Genomic DNA, 15700 nt, shown 5'->3' with positions numbered 1-15700 from the left:
AAGTCTACAGGTGCAAAGGTAGTATTCTTGTCACTTGATGCTCATAAGGCATTTGATCGGATATCTTGGCAGTATCTGATCCAAACTCTTAAACAGTTTAAATTTGGCCCCAATTTCATAAAGTGGATTCAAACACTTTACACAAATCCACTCGCCTCAGTCAGAGTTAACGTTTGTAGATCTGGACGCTTTACGTTAGAACGTGGATAAAGACAAGGATGTCCATTGTCGCCCTTGCTGTTTGCTATCAGCATCGAACCCCTTGCTCCACTCATTAGGGACGACAGTGCAATTAAGGGAATTGTAATTGGAAGAGAGGAACATAAGTTGTCGTTATATGCCGATGATGTCCTACTTTTCCTAACAGAACCTGAGACAACAATTCCATATTTAAAACAGCTAATTCTCAAGTATGGGTACTACTCTGGATATAAAGTGAATATGGATAAAACTGAGGCCATTGATGTTAATGGTAAAATTTCAAAACAAATCCAAATTAAAAGTGGGTTCAAATGGCCCAAAAATGGGTTTAAAAACTTGGGCATCTTTATTCCCTCCTCTTTGGACCAGTTATATGATACAAACTATAAAAAAGTGATTAAAAATATTAGTGAAGATTTAAATCGTTGGACAGCTCTCCCTCTCTCTTTGATTGGCCGTGTTGAATCTATTCGTATGAATGTCTTGCCGAGATTACTCTATTTGTTTCAGATGTTACCAATAGATGTGCCAAAATCTGTCTTTGATTTGCTTAATAAAATAATTTCTAAATTTGTTTGGCAAGGAAAACGACCAAGAATGAGGCTTAAAATAATACAATCATCTAAGACAAATGGCGGGCTGGGACTCCCAAACTTTAGGTTTTACTTCTGGGCAGCTCAATTAAGACCCCTGGTTTCATGGATGAGAGAAGACACACAAACCCGGTGGATCAATATTGAAAAGAGTCTCTGCTCCATGCCCCTTAAAATAGTACCCTTTTCCAGTGTATCATTAAAAAATGCCTCCATGGGTGAATGGACCAAAGTTACTTAAAAAATTTGGAGGACTATACAAAGAACATTTGGGCTGTCTAAGAAAATCTCATCTGCAGCCAGCATTGGCTATCTTAATGACTTTGCACCATATCGTACAGCCGTGGGTTTCAAAAAGTGGTCTCAATATGGACTTAATTATCTGCACCAATTATTTCATGATGATACACTTAAATCATTCGAACAAATAAGAAATGAATTCACACTCTCAAGGTCTGAATTTTTTAGATATCTACAACTGAGACATTTCCTCACAACGCATAACGATCTAGAAATTATCAAAAAACCCTCCCCAATAGAAGTTTATTTTAAAGAAATACAAATTGGATGTGCAGTCAAAAAAATTATTTCTAAAGGTTATTTATTATTCTTGACTAAGAATTCAAATAACACGTTACAGATCAAGGAAAAATGGGAAGCTGAAATTAATGAAACAGTTCCTCTTGAAACTTGGGAGGAAGCTTGTGAAGAGGTACATCTTGTGACCAACTCTAATGTCTGGAGGGAATTCAAATGGAAGATATTAACCAGATTTTTTCGAACCCCACAGATAATTGCAAAATGGAATCCATCCTACTCAGATAAATGCTGGAGAAATTGTGGCCAACATGTTGGTAACCACACCCATATTTTGTGGTCATGCCCAAAATTAAGAAATTACTGGAAAGATATATTTGATGCCCTTAAAGAAATCTTCCATTATGAAATCCCAGAAGACCCCATAATAGCCCTTTTGGGTGTGCGTCCAGAGGGCCTCGAGGGTAGAGCTAAAATATATTTATTACAAATTTTACTTGCTGCAACCATTAAGTGTATTACATGCAGATGGTTAAAACCTGACCCTCCATAATACAATGCTTGGATTCAAAAAGCATGGGAGTTGTACGAAATGGAACGAATCACATTTGCATTACGACTTCAGAAAACGGTTTTCTTAAAGAGGTGGGCCCCTGTAATGCCTTTAATACTCCAGTGATCTTGAATTATACTGTCATATTATATTATACTGTGCTCATCTCTACCTTTCTCTTTTTTTTCTTTTTTTTTATTTCTTCTGTACTAGGTGTATTTGTTTTCATTCTCTGTATAATGTGTACGATATAATTAAGTTTACAAGAATTGTCAATATTGTGGAAACATAATGGACTGACATGTTAAAACCCAATGCCTTACTGTATTGTTTGTAATGCTGTGGTTCTAAATAAAAATATAAGTTCTAAAAAAATATATATATACAGACAAACTGTTAATACACAGATATTTCTTAGAGTGTAGCTGAAAACACTAATTTCATTATATAAATCAGATTTTATGCACTAGGTTGAATACAAGAAGAAAATATAGTGGATATAATGTCCACTTCTGCAAATCCACACAAACTTCTTCAGAAACAGTAAACAAACAACAGTAGCTCAGTGTGTGGGCTGGAGGTCACTAGTTCAAGTCTCCGCACGGACCAAGTACAGAATGTGGATTGGCAGCTGACCACAAATAATATTTTTAATTTGATCTTGCTTTGTTTTCTCTTTGGACTTTCAATTTCTCTTTGGACTTCCAATTTGAATTATGAATAAATATTTCCTCCATACAAAATGTGATACAAACTGATAACATGTGTCTGCTATTAAATGGTGTAGCTGTTATCTCTGCAACCCAAACAGAAAATGCATGGTTTACTCTCAAACATAATGAGAAAAATGTTACAATTTACCCTATAGTCCGGGTTAGTTGTACCATGCCCTGGGGTGAAATGGAACATCATGAAATTAGTATTATAACAAAAACTTGATATTGAAACATTTTTTCAACACATAAATTACTTTTTAACATATTTGTATGTTTATGGGTTGAGAGGCACTCACTTTTCCATCTTTCTTTTCCAAGAATGAAATTTAAGGAAAAAAACATAAATACAACCAAAACTTTGCTTGGGTTAGGTTGTAACATTTTCTAACCCAGACTCTGGTTATGACTAACCCAGACTATTGTCGCCATTACCAAATCTTAATTTCTGGAGGGTTTGGGAAAGCCCCCAAAATTTACAAGATAAAATAAATAAAACATTATAGGAGTCAGGGTCCCTATGCCAGCATGACAAAGACGGGGAGTTGTACAAAAAAGAGAAGATAAACACTTGATTTGTTTACCTAAAGCTTTTGAATGCATTTGACACAGAACGATGATCTACATTGGAGTCACTTAACCCATTTAAGCCCAAATTTTTCCTAGACATGCAAATATGCAAATCATGTGTTATAAGCAACCCTTTGAAATAATCAAGAATTTTTTTTTTTTTATTAGAAAAGTAGATGAAAAAGTGTGTTTTATTGCCGGTCACAATTGTGACCGGAAATACGCGTATTCTCAATTAAAGTTTGCTCAAATTGTTTTTTTTGTTAAAATAAGGGTATTCAGACAGCAATCACTGAAACAGAATACTTCATCAGGAACTTGAGACTTTCCACACTGATATGAACACTGAGACCAATGGCAAAAATAAAGATCAAAATACTGTATGTTAACATTGTTAATTTATTTGAATACAACTTGCAATAGCATTACTTCAGCGTAACATCTATTGAAACATTTGTAAGTAAAATTAAACATTTTAAATTGTACTTTAGTGCAATATTGTAATGTTGGCATGACATTTTAGTGCAACATTCACTAGAAAATGTACAACACAGTCATGTACTTCATTCACATTGAACATAAAAACTTCAGGAACGATGTACCCTCGAGTATACCATCAAGAAGAGGCCTCATGTAACAAAAATTAAATGTATTTAGATTAGAGGCAGGTATACGGTAAAGAGGTAGGCACCAGAACAAAGTGCTTGATTCTGTTTCTGTAAAACTATTTTGAACTATAAAACTATTTCTTATTACAGTAACAGAGAACATAAAGTTAACATTTAGGATAGAGGCCTGACGTCCCACTGTCATACAGCATCTTTTGACTCAACTGACCTTTCTCAAAAAAACATTTTGTCTCTTGTACTCCTATAGTCTTTATTTGTTGGCCCTTTCAGCCCTTTATATTCACTTTTATCTTCTTTTCTACTTTCTATGGTATCTCTTGAAGCACTCAATATGCAGTGGAGTGTTGCATTTCTCACATGCATAGGTGGTGCGTTTATCTCAAAGACGACATCTCAAGAACCGATTCCCTGTGTTGACTGGCCAGTGAGAGACTTGGTCATATCTTGCTTGATCTCGAACAGTAGTGGCCAGTAGAGATCTCCTTCCATGGCTCAGTGGCTTTGTGCCAAACCTTTGTATAAGAGATTGTGCCACTACCCGTGTGAAGGTGAGCAGGTGAATGGTCCCTCCCATAACATCTCTGTAAAAGTAATAGCTATTCACGAGTGCACTGTTGAGAGACCATGCAAAGATGGGCCACAACCATTTCTTGGACCTGATTGTGATGCTGTATCTTGAGGCCTGTTGGTCATGAAGATCAACACCTCCCATATGCTCATTATATTGCTTGATGCATTGTGGTTGTCGGACTTGGTCAAAAGCATGTCGCTCTTTGTTCCATCGTTTGACAACGGACTCAGCGTAGCTCTTCTCCATTTGTTGTCCGTTTGTTGCCATAGTGACAACTCCATACTCAGTTTTGTTCCGGTCATCATCTGTCTCCAACAGTTCCGCATGTGCATTTAAAATCCTGGCTGGCAAATGGCCCATCTCCCCCTCATAGGCCATATCTGACCCATCACTATCACAATCACTTATAATGGCATCTTTCTCATTTTGAGGTATGATTGCAATGTTGCATGCCTTGTCTGGGCCGTCACCTACACCCAACATGCCAAGGACTTCAATTAAAGTAAATCTAAAATAAAGAAAAAATGTAGGTAAGATACGACAAGAATTTTGTTTGTATACAAGTATGTGTGCAACTAGATCAGTGTTCGAATTATCTTTTTGTCTTTAAGGGGGTCTCTCTATCTCATAAAAAAAAGTTGGCACACCCCCCACATAGCCTAACAAGGCTATACAATTAAATAACCTAGGCGTGAGTGGCGCTTTTGCGCAGTATATGCGCACAGCAGAGATGTTCACAAGTCCAAGTCCAGTCTCAAGTCTCTGGCCATCTGATCTGTCCCATAAATCTTGAATTCAAAGCATGTCCAGACAGTACAGTATTAAAATCAGCTGTGGGATAACTTTATGGGGTCTACTTAACACATCCCTCTAGCTCACGGACCTGGTGAAATATTAATATAAGTCTGTCACATCATATGGATACAACTATAAAGATACAATGTGCCTGTTCCCAGCATTAGCACAACACTTTGCGATGGTTTGCTTGTTACCTGTGATGATATATGCTAAATATAACGTATCTTTCACTCAAAAAAATGTCTAATGTCGAAGTGGGAATCAAGAGAATAGTGGCAGCGCCACACCAGTTAGGCTACAGAACAACTTGCATCTCAGTGTCAGTCCAAATTACGCACGATAAGCAGTTTGAACTCACTGATGTAATGCCAGTTATTTTCTAAGTGTTAGTAGGCTCAGAGGTTAGTGAGGCCAGCGTCTCCATGGCAGGGGACACTGCCCACGGATCCGCTGCGCCACGCATGGATGAAATAATGAAATGGTAAGCAGAACTACAGTAAAAGAAATATGAGCAGAATTAAGACCCAGTGTTTGGTGGACCGGTACACCTTGTACACTTAATAGCCTACAAGTCATTCACGGGATCAATTACGCATCACATGAGTTTGCCCACCCGACACAGCGTTTGTTCCTGGGGAGATGGATCCGTGCGTCCCGCCTCCTGTGCGCCATGGATGTCTGAGGCTCAGCAACTACTAACTATGAAGATACAATCTGCCTGTTCCCAGCATTAGCACAGCACTTTGCGATGGTTAGCTTGTTACATATGACGATATATGCTAAATGTAACGTTTCTTTTACATTAGTGTGTGACTGACCTATTTAGGTGCGTTTTGAGATGCCTGATGAAATCCGAGGTTGTTGATTCGGCATCATTTATCTTGGTGCCACATTCCTTGCATGTAGCTGTTGGCTTACTGCCACTGTTTACAAAGTTATTGAAAACAAAACTAATGACAAAAGGCACAACTCTGGGAGGACTTGGTATTTTCTGATTCTAAATCTGCAACTATTTTTTGTTTTTTGGTGGTAAAACCAAAACTTGTCAGGGCCGAATGAATTAGGCGCAGGTGACCTTTTTTTCGGTGGCATAACTGACAGTGATATTTATATGTATTGGTATTTACCTCAAAAGCACATTAAGCTAAAAGCAAGGTCACTTACAAAAACAAACTTAAGCTACTGTGTAACGGACGTGCCGACGTGTAAGGTGAGCGTATTGTGTCACTTCCGGTGTTCCCGTGTTACAAACGCTAGTTTGCTGCTCCGGCAAAAACTTACTGAACTCTGCTTCACTGTTTAAATTAGCGGCTATTTGCCTGGATTGCATTTGAATTACAATTGTTTTACTCAAGCACTTATACTTAGCCTCACTTACAGTGACTGACTCGCTGAATTTACAATTGTTAAAACACTGTTAGCTACTTTAGCTTAGCCATTAGCAATGGCTAATTCCTCTCCCTCTCCTGCTCTTTCTTGCTCTGTGTGTCAAATGTTTAGCTATTCCTCTGCCTCCTTTAGTGATAACGATACATGTAATAAATGTAGTATATTCGCTGTTTTGGAGGCAAGGCTTAGTGAATTTGAGTCACGGCTCCGCACCATGGAATCAGAATCGTATGCTTCCGTAGCTAGCCAGCACCATGTAGTTAATGCGGGCCAACATACTGTAGCTTCTGTAGCTTCTGCTAGCTGTCCCCCGGCAGACCCCGAGCAGCCGGGCGAGTGGGTGACTGTCCGAGGGAAGCGTAGCGTTAGATCTAGACCAGGGAGTGCACATGATGACGGTCGCTCTAAACCGGAGCGTCTTCGCCTCTCTAACAATTTCTCCCTACTCAGCGATACACCCGCTGAGAAGCCAGTTCTGGTTATTGGGAGCTCTATACTGCGATATGTGAAGCCAGCGGCCCCGGCGGCTACAGTAGGCCTACCTACGGTCATATGTGTCCCCGGGGCTGGAGCGGGCGATATAGAAACCCATCTAAAGCTGCTGGCAAAAAAGAACCGTAAATACAGTAAGATCATACTTCACGTAGGTGGTAATGGTCGTAAATCGGAGATCACTAAAATGAATGTTGAGTCACTTTGTGCATACGCAAAGACAATGTCGGACTCAGTAGTTTTCTCTGGACCCCTGCCAAACCTGACCAATGATGAAATGTACAGCCGTACGTCATCCTTCCACCACTGGTTGTCGGGGTGTGCCCAGCTAATGATGTGGGCTATGTGAATAACTGAGGGCGTTTGGGGAAAGCCTGGTTTGATTGAGAGAGACGGCATTCATCCCACCTGGGATGGTGCCGCTCTCATATCAAAAATCTGAACGAATTTATCAGACATAAACCATGACAACCCAAGTTTGATATTAGTAATCAGAGGTGCAGTGCTACGCGCCCCTCTGTGCTCCGTTGGAGCAGTCGCCCACTCATAGTCTAATAAGCACGGTGTCTGTCCCCCGGCTCAGATCGGTTAAATCAAAGGTAAACAAAAGATGCGCTATACTTAACAACCTAATTGGAATTAAAACGACTGCAATAGAACAAAATAGGAAAATTAGATGTGGACTATTAAATATTAGATCTCTGTCTTCTAAAGCAGTATTGGTAAACGAGTTGATATCAGATAATAACATTGATTTATTTTGTCTTACTGAAACCTGGCTGGGCCATGAAGACTATGTTAGTCTAAATGAAGCCACTCCTCCCAGCCATATTAATACTCAAATTCCTAGAGGCTCAGGCCGAGGAGGGGGAGTTGCAGCCATCTTTGATGCAAGCCTGTTAATTACTCCTAAACCTAAATTACATTATAACTCATTTGAAAGTCTTGTTCTTAATCTTCAACATCCAAAATGGAAAACATTACAGCCAATTATATTCGTTGTTATTTACAGGGCTCCAGGTCCGTATTCTGAATTTTTATCTGAATTCTCAGAGTTTTTATCATGTTTAGTCCTTAAATCAGACCAAGTACTTCTTGTAGGTGATTTTAATATCCATGTGGACGTTGACAATGACAGCCTTAGTACTGCTTTCAACTCATTACTGGATTCAATCGGTTTCAGTCAGAGTGTGCACAAGGCGACACACTGTTTTAACCACACCCTCGACCTTGTGCTGGCATATGGTATTGAAATTGAGGATTTAATAATATTTTCGCGAGAATTCGGTATTATCAGATCATTCTTTAATCACTTCCGAATTCTTACTACCTGATTATATTAAATTAGATAAAAGCTCCTACACCAGATGCTTATCTGACAGTGCTATAGCTAAATTTAAAGAAGATATTCCTACAGCATTCGACTCTATGTCATGCCTTAACATAACAAAGGACCTGTATGTTAACCTCAGTCCCTCTCAAATTGATGCATTTGTAGACGGTGTTACGACATGCCTACGGACGAACTTAGACTCCGTTAGCCCTGAAAAGAAGAAGATGATGAAGCAAAGGAAACTAGCACCTTGGTATAACTCTCAAACTCGCAAATTAAAACAAATCTGAAAACCTCGAATGTAAGTGGTGCGTTCCACAAAGGTGGAAGAATCTCGTTTGGATTGGCAAGAAAGTCTCAAAACCTATAGGAAGGCCCTAAGAAAGGCCAGATCAGACTATTACTCATCACTAATAGAAGAAAACAAGAACAACCCAAGGTTTCTTTTCAGCACTGTCGCCAGGCTGACAGATAGCCACAGCTCTACTGAGCCATCTATTCCTCTAGCTCTGAGTAGTGATGACTTCATGAGCTTCTTCAATGATAAAATTACAACAATTAGAGATAAAATTCATCACCTTTTACACTCAACTTCTAACGGTTCACCTTTAAACGCAGAGTCGTTAGAAATAAAGACTAGTCTCGACATATACTTAGACTGCTTTTATCCTATAGACCTTCAACAATTAATGTTAAAGATATCCTCAGCTAAGCCATCTACCTGTCTCTTGGACCCCATCCCAACGAGACTACTCAAAGAAGCATTACCTGTGGTTAACACCTCATTACTAGATATGATCAATATGTCTCTATTAACAGGTTATGTACCACAGTCATTTAAAGTAGCTGTGATAAAACCTCTTCTGAAAAAACCCACCCTGGATCCTGAGGTCTTAGCAAACTATAGACCTATATCTAACCTTCCCTTTCTATCCAAGATCCTTGAGAAGGTGGTTGCTAATCAGTTATGTGATTTTCTACATAGCAATAGTTTATTTGATGACTTTCAATCAGGATTTAGAAAAATCATAGCACAGAGACGGCACTGGTGAAAATTACTAACGACCTTTTAACTGCTGCAGACAAAGGTCTTGTCTCCATTCTTGTTTTACTAGATCTTAGTGCTGCATTTGACACTATTGACCATTCAATCCTGTTACAGAGATTGGAACACTTGGTTGGCATTAAAGGAATTGCTCTGAGTTGGTTTAGGTCCTATTTCTCTGATCGATCTCAATTTGTGAATGTTAATGATAAATCCTCCAAGTACGCTAAAGTTAGCCATGGGGTTCCCTCAAGGCTCAGTGCTTGGACCAATTCTATTCTCCTTATATATGCTTCCTCTAGGCAATATTATTAGAAAACACTCAATTAACTTTCACTGTTATGCGGATGACACCCAATTATACTTGTCAATCAAACCAGACGAAACCAGTCAGCTAGCTAAATTTCAAGCTTGCATTAAGGATATAAAATCCTGGATGACCTATAATTTTCTGATGTTAAACCCTAACAAAACTGAAGTTATTGTGCTGGGCCCTAAACACCTCCGATCTTCATTATCTAAAGATATAGCTACTCTGGATGGTGTTGCCCTGGCCTCCAGCACCACTGTTAGAAATTTAGGAGTATATCCTTTAATGCCAATCTAAAACAAACCTCAAGAACAGCCTTTTTTCATCTTCGTAACATTGCCAAAATTAGGAATATCCTGTCTCAAAACGACGCTGAAAAACTAGTCCATGCATTTGTTACTTCCAGGCTGGACTATTGCAATTCCCTACTGTCAGGTTGCTCAAATAAGTCTCTTAAGACTCTCCAGCTGATCCAGAATGCTGCAGCGCGTGTTCTCACAAGAACTAAGAAAAGAGATCATATTTCTCCTGTATTAGCTTCTCTGCATTGGCTTCCTGTTGAATCCAGGATTGAGTTTAAAGTCCTTCTCTTGACCTACAAAGCTCTAAATGGTCTAGCACCATCATATCTAGAAGAGCTCCTAATACCCTATTGTCCCACTAGAGCACTGCGCTCCCAGAATGCAGAGTTACTGGTGGTACCTAGAGTCTCTAAAAGTAGAATGGGAGCTAGAGCCTTCAGTTATCAGGCTCCTCTCCTATGGAACCAGCTCCCGATCTGGGTTCGGGGGGCAGAAACTGTCACCTCATTCAAGAATGAACTTAAAACTCTCCTATTTGATAAAGCTCATAGTTAGGGAGTGAGGAGTTGCAGTGTTCACCTAACTGGCCCAACTGCTTCTCTTCATAATTGTTAGATTAATAATACATAACAAAGTAGAGGGAGGCAGGCCAGCCAAGCCAGATCCGGCAGGGGGAGAGTTCTAAGCCCGAAAAAGCTACCTCTCCTTATGACCTGTCTCTCTTAGTTACCTTTTATAGTTACGCTGTTATAGTTCTAGACTGCCGGGGGACTTCCTTCCTTTGACACACTGAGCTGCTCTCTCCTCTCCCTTTCTATTACTGTTACTATTACTATTACTATTACTATTTGTGTGCAGCCCGTCCCAGAAATTACTAAGTTACTAAAGTTACTAATCCTAGCTTCTGGGGAGTTTACTCCCCGGAGTCCTTATGCTTTTTTCCCCCAGCGTATTTCCTTGGAGAACGTTGGCACCAAGATCCTGGTCGCAGCTGTCGCCGTGGTCCTGCTGCACTCCCTGCTGAACTCAGTGATGCCCTGCAATGTCATGCTGCGTCCTGCTGAACCCTGCAGCTTCCCGCTACATCCAGTCACTGTTCCATTATTTATGTGTCTACTACCCCACTGTTCATCACACCCCCAACCGGCTCGTCAGACACCGCCTACCAAGAGCCTGGGTCTGTCCGAGGTTTCTTCCCAAGAGGGAGTTTTTCCTCGCCACTGTCGCACTGCTTGCTCTTGAGGGAATTACTGGAACTGTTGGAATTGTTGGGGCTTGTAAATTATAGAGTGTGGTCTAGACCTACTCTATCTGTAAAGTGTCTCGAGATAACTTATGTTATGATTTGATACTATAAATAAAATTTAATTGAATTGAATTGAACTTCTTCAGACTTGCGAGTGCTGTGAAATCGATATGCGGTTTGCTCACGTAGCCTGGTGGTGTGGTGGTGAAGCATGGTGGTGAAGTGCAGTGCAGTCATGCTGCGTTCATGAGCGTAGGGTAGGCTCAGGTCTACATCCGTAGTAGCCTATATTTTAATTTAACGTCTTTAATGGTAAGAGATCGCACAGGGATGGATAATGAGCGTTGATTAAGATTAAATTACAATGCCACATATGGCAGACACCTTCAGATATCAGAGACCCCCTCAGATTTTTGACTTTGGTGCTTTTATGGGAGCCAGTCCTCACTCTATGGGAGCTCAGCTCCCTCTGGCTCCCACGTAATTCGAACACTGAACTAGATACAACATTCTATCCCACCGGTTACTATTGTGACCGTTAACATGTTTACTCATTCTGCAAACACGCCAAAGACATTTGAATTATTACAAATGTACATATCGTAACTAGACAGCTTAAAGAGCATGTGTACAAAAAATATTTTTCCTATGTTTATTTTAACATACTTTACTAACCTTTTATTTGGGAGCTTTGAGGCAGCCATCCTCTTCTCATGGTGCAACCAGGAAGTAAACAGCTCTTGTCATGTGACAATTTACTCAAAACATGTGACACTGCACACATTTCATCAAAACACTCTATTATTTCAATATTTAATGAAAGAGTATTGGGAAATCCCCCAGTAACATTTTTAGAGGCTTATAAATCTTTTTTTTTTTTCGGTCACAATTGTGACCGATGGGTTGAAATGGGATAAGAAGGCTCTCTTGCAGCCAGCATGGACAGGAGGAAGAATTACAGCAACCAAAAAAAACTATTTCAATGTACATTAAGGACATGTGGATATTGTGCTAAGACAGAATGGCAGTTTTATGTAAATTTTGAATATTGAACTTGATAAAATTGCTTGCCACATGCTGATTCTGTGTAACACTATCAAACTAAAGTTTGATCAAATTAGATAAAAACCAATGTACTGAAAGAACATCACATACAATGTTGTATGCTCTCAAAGTGCTATAGTCTATCATGTTAACTGTAATGTTTAACCTTAAAGCATAAACTGTTTATGAAATTTTTTTAGCTTATATGCAGTTGATCTAATGCCTTCAGTGTGGCAGATCATCATCATCATCATCATCACCAACGTCATTACCACCATCATCATCATCATCGTTGTCATCATCATCATCATCATCATCATCATCATCTTCTTATTGTTACTCTTTAATATTTACTGTTGGATGAATACCAATGTTTAAAGAGCCCCTATCATACTCCTTTTCAGCGTCATATTTGTAATCCTGCGGTCTACTAGGTTAGGTTTACATGTTTTGATGTTCAAAAAACATTCAATGCCATTTCTCATTCTCATCAATTGCTGCAGCTCATGTCTGAAACTCTCTTTTGGCACGCCTTCCCAAAAGCCCAGTCTGCTCTGATTGGTCAGCTGGCCCACTCTGTTGTGATTGGTCAACCAAATAAATTTAAACATGCCACTGTGCAGGCTGTGCTTGCACAGACAGCGCTTATGGGTAGCATGAAAAACAGAGTTGTTTTTTCAATTAATGACATCACTAAGGAATTTCAAACAGGAATGTGGGCAAGCCGTTTTTAGGCAGTTGAGAAAAAGTGCTGTCTGTGGGAGAGAAAGCTCATTTGTGAAAATGTGTTTTTTTTGTACTTTATACATCGCCTACATACACAAAAAAGGATATAACACACTAAATGATGGAAAAAATCCAAAAGCATAATAGGGGCTATTTAAAGTAATTTTTTTCTGCTACCAAGACATTAGTTGAATCGGTGCTTGTTTGCTTTTCCTAAATCCCTGGAATATGTGTCTCAAAAACCTGACATGGTACTGAATATAAAATGCTTAGTACCATCACAATGTCAGCGTGGATTTTGTAATATAATTGTGTTGCCACTGTAACAGAGAGATTTTGGTTCGACTCTATTGTCAGTTTTGAGGCTGCAGTTTGTATTGGACTGTATTATATTTAATATTTTGTGCCTTCATTTGGAAGGAAGGCAGATACAGTCTGTCAGGGGCAGGTTATGGGAGGGAATGTACCATCTTCTGCCTTTATAGGAAAGTACCTTTTCGTGACACAAGAGGGCGGCTAGAGCCTAATTTTCAGAATGTGTACACACAGTTCGGAGGACTGACTGCCTGATCTTGCAGTGTTATGTCTCAGTTGAATATTTTCATGCTCACAGAACCTCTAACCATCATTACAAATTGGTGTGAACAAGCATTGATCAAACCTACAAAAGGTTCTTCTAAATTCTAAACCAAATTCAAGATCCCAAAAGTATTTAAATATACCAAATATGTCATAGATGCGCAAAAACATTAAAGTAGTTCCATTTGCTACAATGACATAATTCATTAGTTGTGTCAAAAATAGCAGCCACCTTTACTTATGCTATACAGACCCATTGTCTATATGCCAACAATAAATGTCTACATATCAATATGAACCAGTTACAGAAAAAGATATGTTAAAAATACCAGCTGTGATGCTGATGTAGGTCAATACCGACATTATATTTTTAATAAATGCCGCAGTGTATATATATAACTCCTTACTATTTATCTGTGTAACTTTCTTGATGCTGCAACACCTGATTTAGCCTCTGGGGCTCAATAAAGGTGTATCTTATCTTAAATTAAGGAAATAACTCAGTAAATGTACTCAATTACTATGGTAAATTGTGGGTACCTTCCATATTTTTATTTGTATTACCTTTATTCATGAAAGGTTCACTGAGAGGAAGCCTCTCTTTTGCAGGAATGCCCTGATCACGTTCACACGGTTAGAGGGTTGAAAGCACACTGAATTGCCATCTTCCAGTCTTTTTTATTACAGTTTTTGCCGATTACTAACAAACTAAAAGTGAATGCTTGGACAAAAGCATCAAAAACCAAAACTTTTGCAACCATGCCTTAAACAAAGGCATCAAAAGTACAAACACGTTTTCTGCTTTACACTTTGTTTGCAATTCTGCAACACACTACCCACTGTTTCTTACATTAGACACTTTGACACAACTCTTGCAGTAATTGGGAAAACATTTCTCTTCCAAATGCAAAACACTATCTGAAATTGGCAACACACCCTTCTGTGCCACCATTAGTCTGCAAGGAGATTATGCCACTCTAAGTCCCTACAATACTGCACACATAATCACATTTTAGGATGCACTACATACTGTAGTTGTACAGGACGGACCACAGCAGCACAGGTTTGTTGTCATCTGGGATAATGTTAGTTTCCAGCAGGCTGCTCTGGTCCGGGACTGGTTCACCAACCACAATACTGTAACTTCACAGTTGTACTTGGCCCTTTACTCCCCAGTTCGCAATCCGATCAGAGCCATAAGGCATCGTCCACGATGAGAAACGGCACCTCTGATTAATATTTAGATAATTTAATAACAGTTTAATGTAGCTGCTTACCGACTTTTCCTGCTAAAAGCTAAGGAGTTAGCCATGACGGGGGTGGCTTTTGTGTCTTTGTAGCCTTTACAGAAGGTTTTCTATCCATCCTGGAACGTGTGCCTCTTTTCGGAGATGTTCAGCAATAAATCCAAACTCTTACATCCAAGATTTATCCACTTGATGTCCATAATTTATCACGTTTTCGGTCATTTCTGCCGCTAGCAAGAGTGCGAGAGTGTGTTGACATTTTTCAACCAATGGGAAGGCAGGTCCGTCACACAAAGACTATGTAGTGGAAAAGAGAGTTCACTCCAGGGAATCCGAGCGAGAACAAAGAGTAAAGTGAAAAAGAGATAACTCAGGTCTATTACCGTTCTACAGAGAAGAATGGCGTCACTGTTTAGATATTTGGAATACATTTGGGCCTTTTTTGAAGAAATGTAAACAGTTTGTCATTTATGAGTTATAATGTTCATTATGTTTATTTTTGCATTGGATGACTCTAAATATATAGGAAAACTGTTTTAGACAACACAGATGCTTGTGTAGCATTGTTGTGTGTGTGATAGCAATAAATATGACATTATTAATTTGATTATTGTCAAAAGTGTCTGGACTTTTTTTGAAAAAATGTATATATTTTGTCAACTGTATAAGTTATGTTTATTTCTTCACAGTTTGACACGCAAGACATATGGGAACTGATTTAGACAGGAGATTGGCTTAGCTTGTATTGCTCTGTGTGTGATATCAATAAATATGAGATTCATTTTCCGTTTTATTTATTTATTTGTCTTTAAGGTCATACAA

The 15700-nt window shown here is 39.1% G+C and overlaps 1 protein-coding gene across 1 annotated transcript; it reads right to left on the bottom strand.

Moving 5' to 3' along the window:
- Nucleotides 1–3757: 3757 nt before the first annotated feature.
- LOC120573426 (piggyBac transposable element-derived protein 3-like) lies at nt 3758–11994 on the bottom strand. The gene is made up of 2 exons (XM_039823149.1): nt 11958–11994; nt 3758–4875 (listed from the first exon to the last, which is right to left on the bottom strand). Exons 1-2 carry the CDS (start codon nt 11984–11986, stop codon nt 4176–4178), a joined length of 729 nt encoding a protein of 242 aa, XP_039679083.1. The 5' UTR covers nt 11987–11994; the 3' UTR covers nt 3758–4175.
- Between the last annotated feature and the right edge of the window lie 3706 nt (nt 11995–15700).

This window comes from Perca fluviatilis, chromosome 14 (genome assembly GCF_010015445.1).
Source record: "Perca fluviatilis chromosome 14, GENO_Pfluv_1.0, whole genome shotgun sequence".
In the NCBI taxonomy this organism is placed as follows: Eukaryota; Metazoa; Chordata; class Actinopteri; order Perciformes; family Percidae; genus Perca; species Perca fluviatilis.
The sequence above is the reverse complement of the archived record's forward strand: the minus strand, read 5'-3'. Positions and strand labels throughout refer to the sequence as shown.

Coding starts and splice junctions, on each gene's coding strand:
- LOC120573426 (XM_039823149.1), bottom strand. CDS start 11,986: ATGGCTGCCTCAAAGCTCCCAAATAAAAG. Junction 4,876..11,957: donor TCAAAGCTCCCAAATAAAAG/GTTAGTAAAGTA, acceptor TCTTTATTTTAG/ATTTACTTTAATTGAAGTCC.